This window comes from Lolium perenne, chromosome 7 (assembly GCF_019359855.2).
Source record: "Lolium perenne isolate Kyuss_39 chromosome 7, Kyuss_2.0, whole genome shotgun sequence".
Taxonomy (NCBI): Eukaryota; Viridiplantae; Streptophyta; class Magnoliopsida; order Poales; family Poaceae; genus Lolium; species Lolium perenne.
This window is the reverse complement of record NC_067250.2, coordinates 250,522,016-250,534,419: the sequence shown is the minus strand read 5'-3', so window position 1 is coordinate 250,534,419 and position 12,404 is coordinate 250,522,016. Positions and strand designations below refer to the sequence as shown.

Genomic DNA, 12,404 nt, shown 5'->3' with positions numbered 1-12,404 from the left:
AACATGGGTAAGGGCTTAACTAGAAATTTATGTGCTTTAGTATGGGTTCCCTCTAAACAAGCGTCATCGGGGTTAGGCTGGAGGCTGCCTCTACCACAAAAGTACTGATGAGAAATGATGTTAATATGAGGTGAATGTACGGCCCAAGCCCTGTGCAGTTCCCGGGTTGATCATGGTTTTCACCGGGAGGCCAAGCTCATGGGGAGAGGTGCTCATACTAGAGTATGTAAGTGAAAGGTTATGGTTGGTAGTCCGCATACGGAGTATGATAAATCAGGGCCAGTTAACCCTGACGGATTATTGCAAATGTTGTGGCACAAGTGTACAACCTCTGCAGAGTGTAGAACTATTCGAATAGCCGTGTCCACGGTTATGGACGGTTGGAAAGGCCATACCGTTCCGTCATCAGACCATTTTCAAAAATGTGACATATGACTTGTGACTTAAATTTGAAGGGTGAATGGTGACTTTGAATTGAATCACAACAGAGTTGTGGGAATGACACTAATGTTCCCACTTGAGTTAGTTTAGCAAATGAAGAGTCTTTACTAAATGTTTATGAAATAAACTTGGCTTTATGCAAATAAACCTAGAGCTTAGTATCCCCTTACTAAAATTGATAGTACTTACACTAGTATTAGTTTGCGAGTACTTTAAAGTACTCATGGCTTTGTCCCTGGCTATTCAAATGGCCAGACTTTGAAGGAGAACAACAGTACGAGGAAGATGGACAGCATGACGTCTACGACAACTAGGACTGCTCCTGACGTCAAGCGTTGGCCTGTGGATTAGATAGCCACTACTACTTTGCTTCCGCTATTTGTGATGTTCGTTGATCGATAGATCAACTACTACTGTAATATTGGATCATGTGATCCACCTTTGTAAGACGATTATGTGTTGTAATAAATGATGACTCTATGATATTCAACTATTATGTCTCGCAACAACAATATTCCTGGGATTGCGATGTATGGCATAATAGGCATCTGGACTTAAAAATCCGGGTGTTGACACCTCTGTACTCACTTTCTTTCGACACCCTTGCTAGACTGTGATCCGGAAGTGGAGGCCATCAACGATGGAGCACCAGAAGGAAGTTACGAGCTGGTCTACGAGGAACCTGATCTTACCGGCGGAGTTGAAGGATTAGACTATGGGATAGTCTACGGACCCGATGACACGGAGGTGGAGGAGTAGTGATATACCCTAGCATCATAGAGCCGAGCAACGTAGAACTTACCTAAATAAGTTGTTGAGCTCTCTTTTATATATGGTTATAAGTTGTAATTGTACTTAAGTAGTATCTTAGGGTGTTCTCATAGGACCCGTGAGAATACCAACTTGTTAAGACAATGTTTGTAATAATATATGGAGTGTTATGACCTGCAATGTTTCTGTTGTACCACTCTGAGGGATATGGCAATTTGTGAAGAAGTCCCTTCACAAATATCATATCAACGACTTGTATACTACAACATGCAGTGGTATGCTGGGTCACCGCAAGACGCCAGGCGTCCAAATCCTCCAACTAAATTGGGCACTAACGATATTCGCATATCCATGAGGTGATCGTCCTTAGTATGCACCGTTGCTAAGACTCGTCGTTTCGAAGCATCACGTGATGATCGGGTGTGATAGATTCTACATGTGCATACAACGGGTGCAAGCCAGATTTGCACATGCAAATACTGAGGTTAAACTTTACGAGCCTAGCATGTACAGACATGGTCTCGGAAAGTCGTCATGATATGATGGATAAAATTATGAGTGAAATTGTTCATCATATTACAAAAATTACTAATAGTGAAATCTGGAAGACTTGTCATATGATGATCAACTTCAAAGTAAGAACCTCAAGGTTATTGGTATTTGACCAATGGACCTAGAAGTTATTGAAGGTGAAGTGTTTTCTGAGAATGGACCTAGAAGTTATTGAAGGTGAAGTTATTCAAGGTTATTGGTATTTGACCAATGGACCTACAAAAGATATTTTGGCAAAAAGAAAGAAAAGACTTGAAAGTCTAGCTCAGGTGTATATAGATGATATACATGTTATGGATGTATTCCTTGTTTGGTCATATAATGAAATTGTTGGGTATTTGTACCAGATTTGTTCGTATGAGATGTCATACATTACAACGAAATACATGAATACGATGGCCTAAGTGACTGATAAGGAATATGGTAATAATGCACGTCTGGAATATAATAAAGTGTTATTATGTTTGTCGTTGGCATTCTACCTAGCCCTTAGAATTTATAATAAAGAACTTAATAATTGTTATTTTGCTCTGGTCAAATGAAATCAATGAGTTGTTCAAATTATGACATTACTCCATGTACGATGGATAAGTTATTATAAATCTTAATGGTGAAACACACATACATAACACTGACGCTAAAATGCCACAAGGCAAATGATTCGAATTCCACTTATTTGTGGAACCGCCATTTAGGTCATGTTAGAAAGGAACGCATGAAGGAACTCCATGCAAATGGATTTTTGGAGTCATTCGATTTTTGAATCGTCTAGCGCTTGCAAATCTTTTCTAAAGAGAATGACTGAAATACCGTTCATAGGCCAAGATTTGAACGGGCAACTAACTTAGTGGAAACATATATGATGATGTATGTGGTTCACTGGGCATAGTTGTGTGCGGGAGATTCTTCTACTTCAGGAAAACTTCCAACAATGAATTGAGTATATATATGTGGATATATTCGATAAGGAAGAAGTTTGAAACATTTGAATGGATTCAAATAAATTTCAGCATGAAGTGGAAATCATCGTAATAGAAAAGTAAAATATTTATGATTGGATCATGGAGGAAATATTTGAATTACGAGTTTTAGCGAACATCTAAGAGAGTTATGAAATTGTTCTACAACACACATTTCTTGGAGTATCATAGTGATGATGTAGTATCCGAGAGATGTATCCAAACCTTGTTGGATTAATGATGAGATAAAATAAAATGACGCCATTATATTTTTGTGGATTATGCTTTAGAGACTACCGCTTTTACACTGAATAGAGCATCATCATGATCAGTTGAAATGACACCATACGAGTTATGGCATGGGTATGAACCCTAATAGTCCTTTCTTAAAATTTTGTAGGCATAGCATAAGTAAATAAGTTTACAACCAAAATCGGATGAATGTCTTTGTTGGTTATCCCAGAGATTTGATTGGGAATTCTTCCCACTATGGAGACAAAGACAAAAGTATTTGTCAATGTTGCTTATTTCCAAGAAATTGTTTTCTAGCGAATTATTTAAGTTGGAGGAAAATAGAACTTGATAAGGTTAATGAACCTGGGCATAATGATCAGAGTAGCGCAGCATCGGAAATTGGTTCCGGAAGCGGCCACGAAGATCATGGTTCCCATGACTACAAAGTGTTTTAGCCATGGAGATTGAAGTACCTATTGAACCTTGTAGATATGGTTTACTTTATGATCAAATAAATTATTTGTGGACAAAGGATTGATTTTGAACAATGATAAACCTACTACATACAAAGAAGTTATGATGGGCCCTGACTCCATTAAAATGGCTATGCGCCATGAAATCCAAGATATATGAATACTTTTTGAAAGCAAAGGGATATATAAAATTGATGGACTTGGATGGAATATCCTTGAAGAAGCTCGACTTGTCGAAAAGTTGTTTACGACAAAGTTCAAAGAGTTGACTATGATAAGATTAGATCTTCCGTGGCGATGCTTATAGCCTATGTGGATTATTCTAGTAATCACTACATATTTCTTTTATGAGATATGATAGTAGGATGGCAAAATACATTACTTAACAGAAGTGTGTATTAAAGGTGTATACAAGATACAATCAAGAGTTTTGCTAGTCCGTGGAATACTAGATAGGTATACGAACTTCAATTGGATGAAGTGAGTATCGCGGAGTTGGAATCTTCACCGGATTAAATAGTCAAAGAGTTTTTGATTTCATCAGAGACGATGAAGAGGCTTGCATTTGCAAGAAATTAAGTGGGAGCGCTGAGACATATTTGTAATACTTTATGAAGATGATATATAGTTGGTTATAAATGATGTTATTATATAATTGATTATAAAAGGTTTCATTGAGTATTAACTTCAATGAAAGGATATGGACTGAAACATATTTAGTGTCAAGATCTATGAAGATAGATTGAAACACATAATAAATTCAAGTCAAAGTACATAGAATGGATATTGAAGTAGTTCAATATAGAAATATTAAGAAAATGTTCTTGTCATGTGAAGGTTTAACAAGACTTGAGTGTATCTGACACTCAATGAGTAAAAAACACATGAGTGATTATAGATCACGAATAATATGTACACAATCAGATGTTATGTGCTCTAAAGTGTTATGAGCATATACCAGAATGATTCATGTGATGATCATTGGACGACAGTGAGAATATCCTTGAGTACTTTAGAAGAACCAAGGATATATATATATAGTTTTGTATGGAGAAATGACAAACAAATCGTTGTAAGGTGTTGCACCGATATTTGTTTTGTCACATATAAAAATAAAATTTCAATCTCAAATTAGTCTAAGTGTTGTTTAAAAGGTAGCACAATGAGCTAGAAGTTGTCTATGCTAGATTTAGATGAGTTCTAAATATTGTGACGGATTCTACAAACGAAGGCAGAGTATGTCATTGCTTTGACAATGACTGAGGATGTTTAAGTCGAAGAGTTCTTTGAGAACTTGGTGTAGTTCCGATAGTGTCAGAACTTTAAAGCTATATTGTGTATGACAATATTAGTGACATATTTTAGACCGCGGAATTGAGGTTCCACCAGAGGACTGAACATATATGATTATGCCGACTCCTTTGGAAAATGAGTGATGCGTTGAGACGCAAATGAATTGCAAAATACATGCGTTTCTGAGCGTGTCAAATCCGGTGACTAAAACCTCCCCCGTGAGCAAAACATGATAAAGCACCGGAAGGCCAAGGTGTTATATCTTTACAAATGTAAACTAGATTATTGACTCTAGTGCAAGTGGGAGACTGTTGGAGATATGCCCAAGAGGCAATAATAAAATGGTTATTATAATATATCTTTGTGTTTATGATAATGTTTGCATACCATGCTAAAATTGTATTAACCGAAACATTGATACATGTGTGTTATGTAAACAACGAGTCCCTAGTAAGCCTCTTGTGTAACTAGCTTGTTGATTAATAGATGATCATGGTTTCGTGATCATGAACATTGGATGTTATTAATAACAAGGTTATGTCATTGATGAATGATGTAATGGACACACCCAATTAAGCGTAGCATAAGATCACGTCATTAAGTTTAATTGCTATAAGCTTTCAATACATAGTTACCTAGTCCTTCGACCATGAGATCATGTAAATCACTTATGCCGGAAGGGTACTTTGATTACATCAAACGCCACTGCGTAAATGGGTGGTTATAAAGGTGGGATTAAGTATTCAGAAAGTATGAGTTGAGGCATATGGATCAAGAGTGGGATATTGTCCATTCCAATGACGGATAGATATACTCTGGGCCCTCTCGGTGGAATGTCGTCCAATGAGCTTGCAAGCATATGAATGGTTCATAAGAGATGACATGCCACGGTACGAGTAAAGAGTACTTGTCGGAGACGAGGTTGAACGAGGTATAGAGATACTGATGATCAAACCTCAGACAAGTAAAATATCACGTGACAAAGGGAATCAATATCATATGTAAATGGTTCAATCGATCACTAAGTCATCGTTGAATATGTGGGGGCCATGATGGATCTCCAGATCCCGCTATTGGTTATTGGTCGAAGAGAAGTCTCAACCATCTCTGCATAGTTCACGAACCGTAGGGTGACACACTTAAGGTTTGATGTCGTTTAAGTAGATATGGAATATGGAATGGAGTTCAAAGTTTTGTTCGGAGTCTCGGATGGGATCCAGGACATCACGAGGAGGTCCGGAATGGTCCGGAGAATAAGATTCATATATAGGAAGTCATTTTATAAGTTTGAAAATGATCCGGTGCATTTATGGAAGGTTCTAGAAAAGTCCGGAAGAAATCACTATGGAAGGCGGAGTCCCGGAGGGACTCCACTAGCATGGCAGGCCAACCCTAAGGGGGAGGAGTCCCAGGTGGACTCCACCATGCTGGCCGGCCACCCCCCTCCAAGGAAAGGTGGGAGTCCCACCTTGAGTAGGACTCCCATCTTTAGTAGGATTTGTCCTTATGGCAAGTTTTGGTGTTGGGGTCTTATTCGAAGACTTGGACTACAACTCTTGGGGGTTCCACCTATATAATGAGGAGCAAGGGGAGGGGGCCGGACACACCAAAGCCCTCTTGGCCGCAGCCCCTAAGTGGCCAGCGCCCAAGCCCCCCTCTCCCCAAACCATAGCATCTCCTCCTCCACATAATACTCCCGCAGCGCATAGGCGAAGCCCTGCCGGAGTTCTCCACCACCACCGCTACCACGCCGTCGTGCTGCTGGGATTCCGAGGAGGATCTACTACTTCTGCTGCCCGCTGGAACGGGGAGGAGGACATCGTCTTCATCAACATCGTACGTGTGACCGAGTACGAAGGTGCTGCCCGATTGTGGCACCGTCAAGATCTTCTATGCGCTTTTGAAAGCGGCAAGTGATCATCTTCTGCAACAACGAGATCTAATCTCGTAGGCTTTGGAAATCTTCAAGGGTTAGTCTCGTGATCCCCTCGTTGCTACCATCTTCTAGATTAGATCTTGGCTTGTGTTTCGTTCTTGCGGTAGGAATTTTTTTGTTTTCTATGCTACGAATCCCTTCACGTCTGTGGGCCACCCGGGCTTGCCGAATCTAGGCATTGTCGATGGTACACCCATGAAGTATACCCACAACAACACTAGTACCGAGGAATACCAGGAGGAGGAGGTCTACTTCCAGGAAGAAGAAGACCACTTTGATCAATACACCACTCAAGGCAAGCTATATTATTGCAAGCTATTACCAAGCTACCCTAATGCAAAGCTCTACTAGAGCAAGGCACCATTACACTTTTATTTTGTGTTTAAGGATCCAATCCCAAGTTTATTCTTACAAGCTTTACTTTGGTTTATCAAAGTTTATTTTGTTCATAGCTCACTTTGGTCTAGATATGAAGTATTACAAGAGTATCAAAGTTAGCTTAGAGAACTACAAGTTAGTTAGCACCCCTCATGGCTAGTTGCTAGTGCTAAACTAAAATTGACTACTCTAGATGGGAAACATGTGAAAATCAATGACTTTGAAAACCTTGGAATGATGAGTCATTCTATTGAAAGATTTTGAAGGTGAATGTGACTTATGAATGACATGGTGAACTTTACAAAAACTGATGGTTGGGTTCGGATGCGATACCATTCCAATTATACAAGTACCCCCACAATACCTGATTATGGGTAGGGCTTAACTGGAAGTTTATGTATCTTAGTATGGGTTCCCTCTAAACAAGCATCATAGGGGTTATGCCGAGGCTGCCTCCGTTGAAAGTGAAATGATGTGAAATGATGTGAAATGACGTGAAATGAGGTGAATGTCCGGCCCAAGCCCTGTGCAGTTCCCAGGTTGACGGTTTGTCTTCACTGGGAGGCCAAGCTCATGGGGAGAGGTGCCTACACTAGGATATGTAAGTGAAAGGTTATGGTTGATGATACGCATACTGAGTATGATTATTCAGGGTTATCCCTGATGGATGTAATCAAAAGTTGTGGCACAAGTGTACAACCTCTGCAGAGTGTAAAACTATTCGAATAGCCGTGTCCATGGTTATGGACGGTTGGAAAGGCCATACTGTTCCGTCATCAGACCAATTTCAAAATGTGACATGGGAAGGATGACTTGTGACTTGAACTTGAAAGGTGAATTTGAATTGATCACACAGAGTTGTGGGAATGACACTAATGTTCCCACTTGAGTTAGTTAGCAAATGAAGAAGTCTTTTACTAAATGCTTATGAACTAAAATTGGCTTTATGAAAATAAACTTAGAGCTTAGCACCCCTTTACTAAAATTGATAATGCTTACACTAGTATTAGTTGCGAGTACTTTAAAGTACTCACGGCTGTGTCCCTGGCTATTCAAATGGCCAGACTATGAAGAGGAGTACCAGAACCAAGAAGATGGACAGCAGGACGTCTATGATAACTAGGACTACTCCTGACGTCAACAGTTGCCTGTGGAACAGATGGACCGCGACCGCTACTTCGCTTCCGCTATGTGTTTTGTAATAGGATCTCTAGATCCACTATGTTGTAAGACTGGATCATGTGATCCCTTTATGTAAGACAATTATGGTTTGTAATGAATGATGTTCTGTGATATCAATCTATTACACCCTGTTTGGATGCAGTCAATTGGGCTCAGAATCACGGAATTGGAAACGAACACCGAATTCTACCGTTTGTTTCGTCCTAGTATTCGGGCCTGGAAACGGAGACCCAATTCCACGCCCACCCCGCCCGGGCTCTCCTCCCGTGGACTCCAATTCGGAGCCTCCCACCTCCGAATTGAACTGGAAACGATCGGTACCTCATCCCCACGTACCGCTTTGTCTTGCTCGTGAAAACCCTCGTCCGAGAGAAATACGCTCGCCTGTGCCTCCCTCAGCGCCGCCGCTGGCCGGTAAGCTCCCTCCCCAGTTCATCCTATCCTCGTACCATCCCCATCCCCATCACCTCTATCTCCGATGCCCTAGGTCCGGCGGTGGCCCATCCCCATCGTCTCCGACCCCTTCCCGTCCGCCAGTTCTAAACCTAGGCGGAACGAGGGTCTCGGCGGCGGGAATCTGTACCACGAGGTAGATAACGCAAGATTCACTCCTGCACGTGAAGGAACGAACCAGTTATGCTGGCCTCAGATCACATTGAGTTTGAGTCCTGCTGCGAATTGAATCATCGTGTTTCCTGTGTAGATGCGATAGCAAAAGACGAGCATGGCCGGCCGGCCGGAGACGAAGCAGGGACACGGCGCTGCGCTCACCGGGCGATCTGTCAACTAGAACTGTAGTGCCGGTAGTCCAGCAGTAGTAATTCTTGGCGAGCATCGAACTTCTAGAATCATAGTTTTAGCATCTGATACTAGAACTGTAGTGCCGGTAGTCCCAGCAGTAGTAATTCTTATGCACATGAATAGATGCATTGAACGATCAGTATGCATGTACTAGTTCCAATCCATGCGTTTGTTTCTTTGTCCCGATCCTAGTCCCTGGGAGATGAAAGCAGTAGTAATTCGGTCTGGTATTTCATGGCGTACATGTGTTTATTTCTTTTTTCTTGCAGAACACTGATCCTTGCGTTTTTTTTTCTGTTTTGCAGAACACTGACCTTTTTCAAGAGATAGGATCGTCGGCGACTGTTGGAGTTGAAGGTATAAAAACCTTCGGTAATATTCCTACTATGATAGATGTTCTGTGACATGAATTTGTTGTTGCAGCAGCTAGTTTTTTTAAGTTGATTTTTTCTGCTGTGTATGCTTTACATAATTTATTTAAAAATGGTTTGTGCATTGTAGTATCATCATGTCCCAACAAGAGTTGGTTCCTTACATTACCGAAGAAAATAAAAGAAGAAAAAGGAAAAGGATAGTATTCACAAAGATGTTTTTTGAGATGTCATGTCTTGCTCTAGCTTATCTTAGTATGCAAAGGGCACCGAAAAATCTAGGATGCTTCAATGATGATGAGGAGAAGGTTGTATATAGGAAGTATATATTGAAGCAAACATATGATGGGTCCGAGACAAATTGCTATGATAAGCTACGCTTAACTAAAAGAAACTTTCACGATCTCTGTGCTATGTTGCGTGAGAAGTGTGGTCTCAAAGATAGCACGCTTGTGACAGTAGAGGAAAATCTTGCTATGTTCCTACAAGTTGTCGGGCATGGAATTAAAATGAGAATGTTGGGTGGAACATACCAGCGGTCTATAGAGACTATCAGTAGGAACTTCGCATCCGTGTTGTCGGCCATCCTATCTCTACATAGGGAGTTCATCAAGCTTCCTGATCCTTCTGTCAACCCCCCTAATGATTACAAATGGAAGTGGTTTGGCAATGCACTTGGAGCACTAGATGGATGTCATATTCCTGTGTTTGTTAATGCCGCTGACAAGGGGAGGTATAGAAACAGAAAGCAGGATATCAGCACTAACATGCTAGGTGTGGTTGACTGGAACATGAAATTTCTCTATGTTCTTCCTGGTTGGGAGGGCTCTGCATCAGACTCAAGAGTTTTAAAAGATGCTATGCGAAATGACCGTCGAGATGCATTTGTTGTCCCACAGGGTACCACACTTCCGCTTTGGCTTTTTTTCTTTCTTTCTTATATTTAATTGTTAGCTAACTCATTTACTTACAAATAGGAAAATACTACCTAGTCGATGCTGGCTATACAAATGGACCTGGATTTCTATCTCCATTTAGATCTACTCGGTACCACTTGAAAGAGTGGGTTGCCAGTCAACAAAGGCCCCAAAATGAAAAAGAGTTGTATAACTTGCGTCATTCTCGTGCTAGAAATGTTGTGGAGAGAACTTTTGGGTTGTTGAAGAAAAAATGGGCCTTCCTACGTACTTGTTCTTTCTTTCGCATAGAAGACCAGGTAATACATATCCATATTGTGTTCAAATAATACTATAAACCAACTAGTGCTAACTATGCACTAAATATTTACAGATACGAATTATTAATGCATGTTGTGTGTTGCACAACTATGCAAGGGATAGGCAACATGTGAGAGATGATCTGTTGCTGCCGGAAGTGGACGCTGAACTAGCAGCCATGACTCCTGACCCTGTAGATGATGCTAATTTAATTAGAAGTGTCCAACTAAGTGATGCATGGACCGATTTTAGGCAGCAATTTGCTGATGAGATGTTCGCTGACTATCTTGTTGCGCACGCTGAACTAACAAGGGAAAATTAGATGCGTAGTGAGGGAGTAGATAACTTTCTTCATGACAGTCTTTGTGTGATATTACTGTTGGGATGCTTCCTTTTGTGCTTTAATATTGTTCATGCATCATCATTAAAGTAATATATATATGTATGCTTTACCTTACTCCGACTTGATATTTTGTCCTTATTTTAATTTAACTTATAGAAGCATGGCTGAACCAAAAGGCAAGAAAGGTAATAGGAGTTACCTGGCTTGGACTGCTGACATGGACGCGGCATTGTTGGCCATGCTAGTTGAGCATCACAACAATGGAGACCATGCTCAAAATGGCTGGAAGCCACATGTGTACAATGCTTGCATTAAGCATGTGAAGGAGAAATGTGATGTTGTCATCAACAAGGACAAAATACAAGCAAGAATTAAAACATTTGACAAGCACTACGAGATCATTAGCAAGATGCTTGCTCAAAGTGGCTTTGGATGGGATTGGGAAAATAACATGGTGATGGTTGATAGCGACGAAGTGTGGTCTCGATATGTGGAGGTAGCTAACACTATATATTTGATTTTGTGCTTACTTATGGAACATCAGTATCATTTGTTGTACTTATATGTGTGTAATATGTAGGCTAACAAGGAAGCAGGTTGCTACCGGAACAAGGTCGTGAGGAATTGGGATGCTATCCAGATCATCTATTCAAAAGATCATGCAACCGGTGCAGGTGCTAGGACAGCAACTGAGACTGTTGAGGATGACCATGCAACTGGAGCAGGTGGTTCGAGCACACCAGCTCCTGAAGCATCTCCTGAGGTGCCTAAAAAGAGGCAACGCACTAGTGAGGCCATCTTGTGCATGATGGGAGAAATGAGGACATCTTTTGATGAGGCTTTGAAGGCAACCGAGCCACTTTCTATGCCAAAGGTGACTCCTCCAGCTGAAATCCTTGATGCACTAAAGAAAGTACCTGGGTTGGAGGATGCTGATATAATCAAGGCTTATCAGAAGTTGACCATCAATGAGCGCGTGTTTGAAGCATTCATGGCCCTCCCTATGAACTTCAGGAAGACATATCTCTTGACCTTGCCTTGATGGTTCCTATGATGTGTGGAAGTTAAAAATAACTTACTACGTACTTGGTTGATTATGAACTGTCTGGTCGTGCTATGTGTAAGAGACATAAAATACCTACTTTTTGCGAAATATTTTGTGTTACTATGTGCTTATTGTGATATATACATGCTAATGTATACACGTGTGACCATTCATACACATACACACATATATATGCCACATTTCAAAAAAACATCGAATTCCATGGTTCGTACATCCAAACAGGAATTGGAATTGTGTAGCACCCTCTGATTCCAGCAGCAAATTTTAAGCCACCCAAACAACAGAATTCGAATTGACAGCCATTTCCTTTCCAGGCAGGATTTGGATTTCCCACCTAATTCATTTCCTGACTTCAATTCTGTGCATCCAAACAAAGCGTTATGTTTC

At 40.8% G+C, this 12,404-nt stretch overlaps 1 protein-coding gene across 1 annotated transcript; it reads left to right on the top strand.

Annotated features, from left to right (window-relative positions):
* The first annotated feature begins 11,111 nt into the window (after positions 1–11,111).
* LOC127321225 (uncharacterized) lies at positions 11,112–11,993 on the top strand. Its single transcript, XM_051350264.2, has 2 exons — positions 11,112–11,447; positions 11,532–11,993. The coding sequence occupies exons 1-2, from the start codon at positions 11,112–11,114 to the stop codon at positions 11,991–11,993; spliced, it is 798 nt and encodes a 265-aa protein (XP_051206224.2).
* The last annotated feature ends 411 nt before the right edge of the window (positions 11,994–12,404 follow it).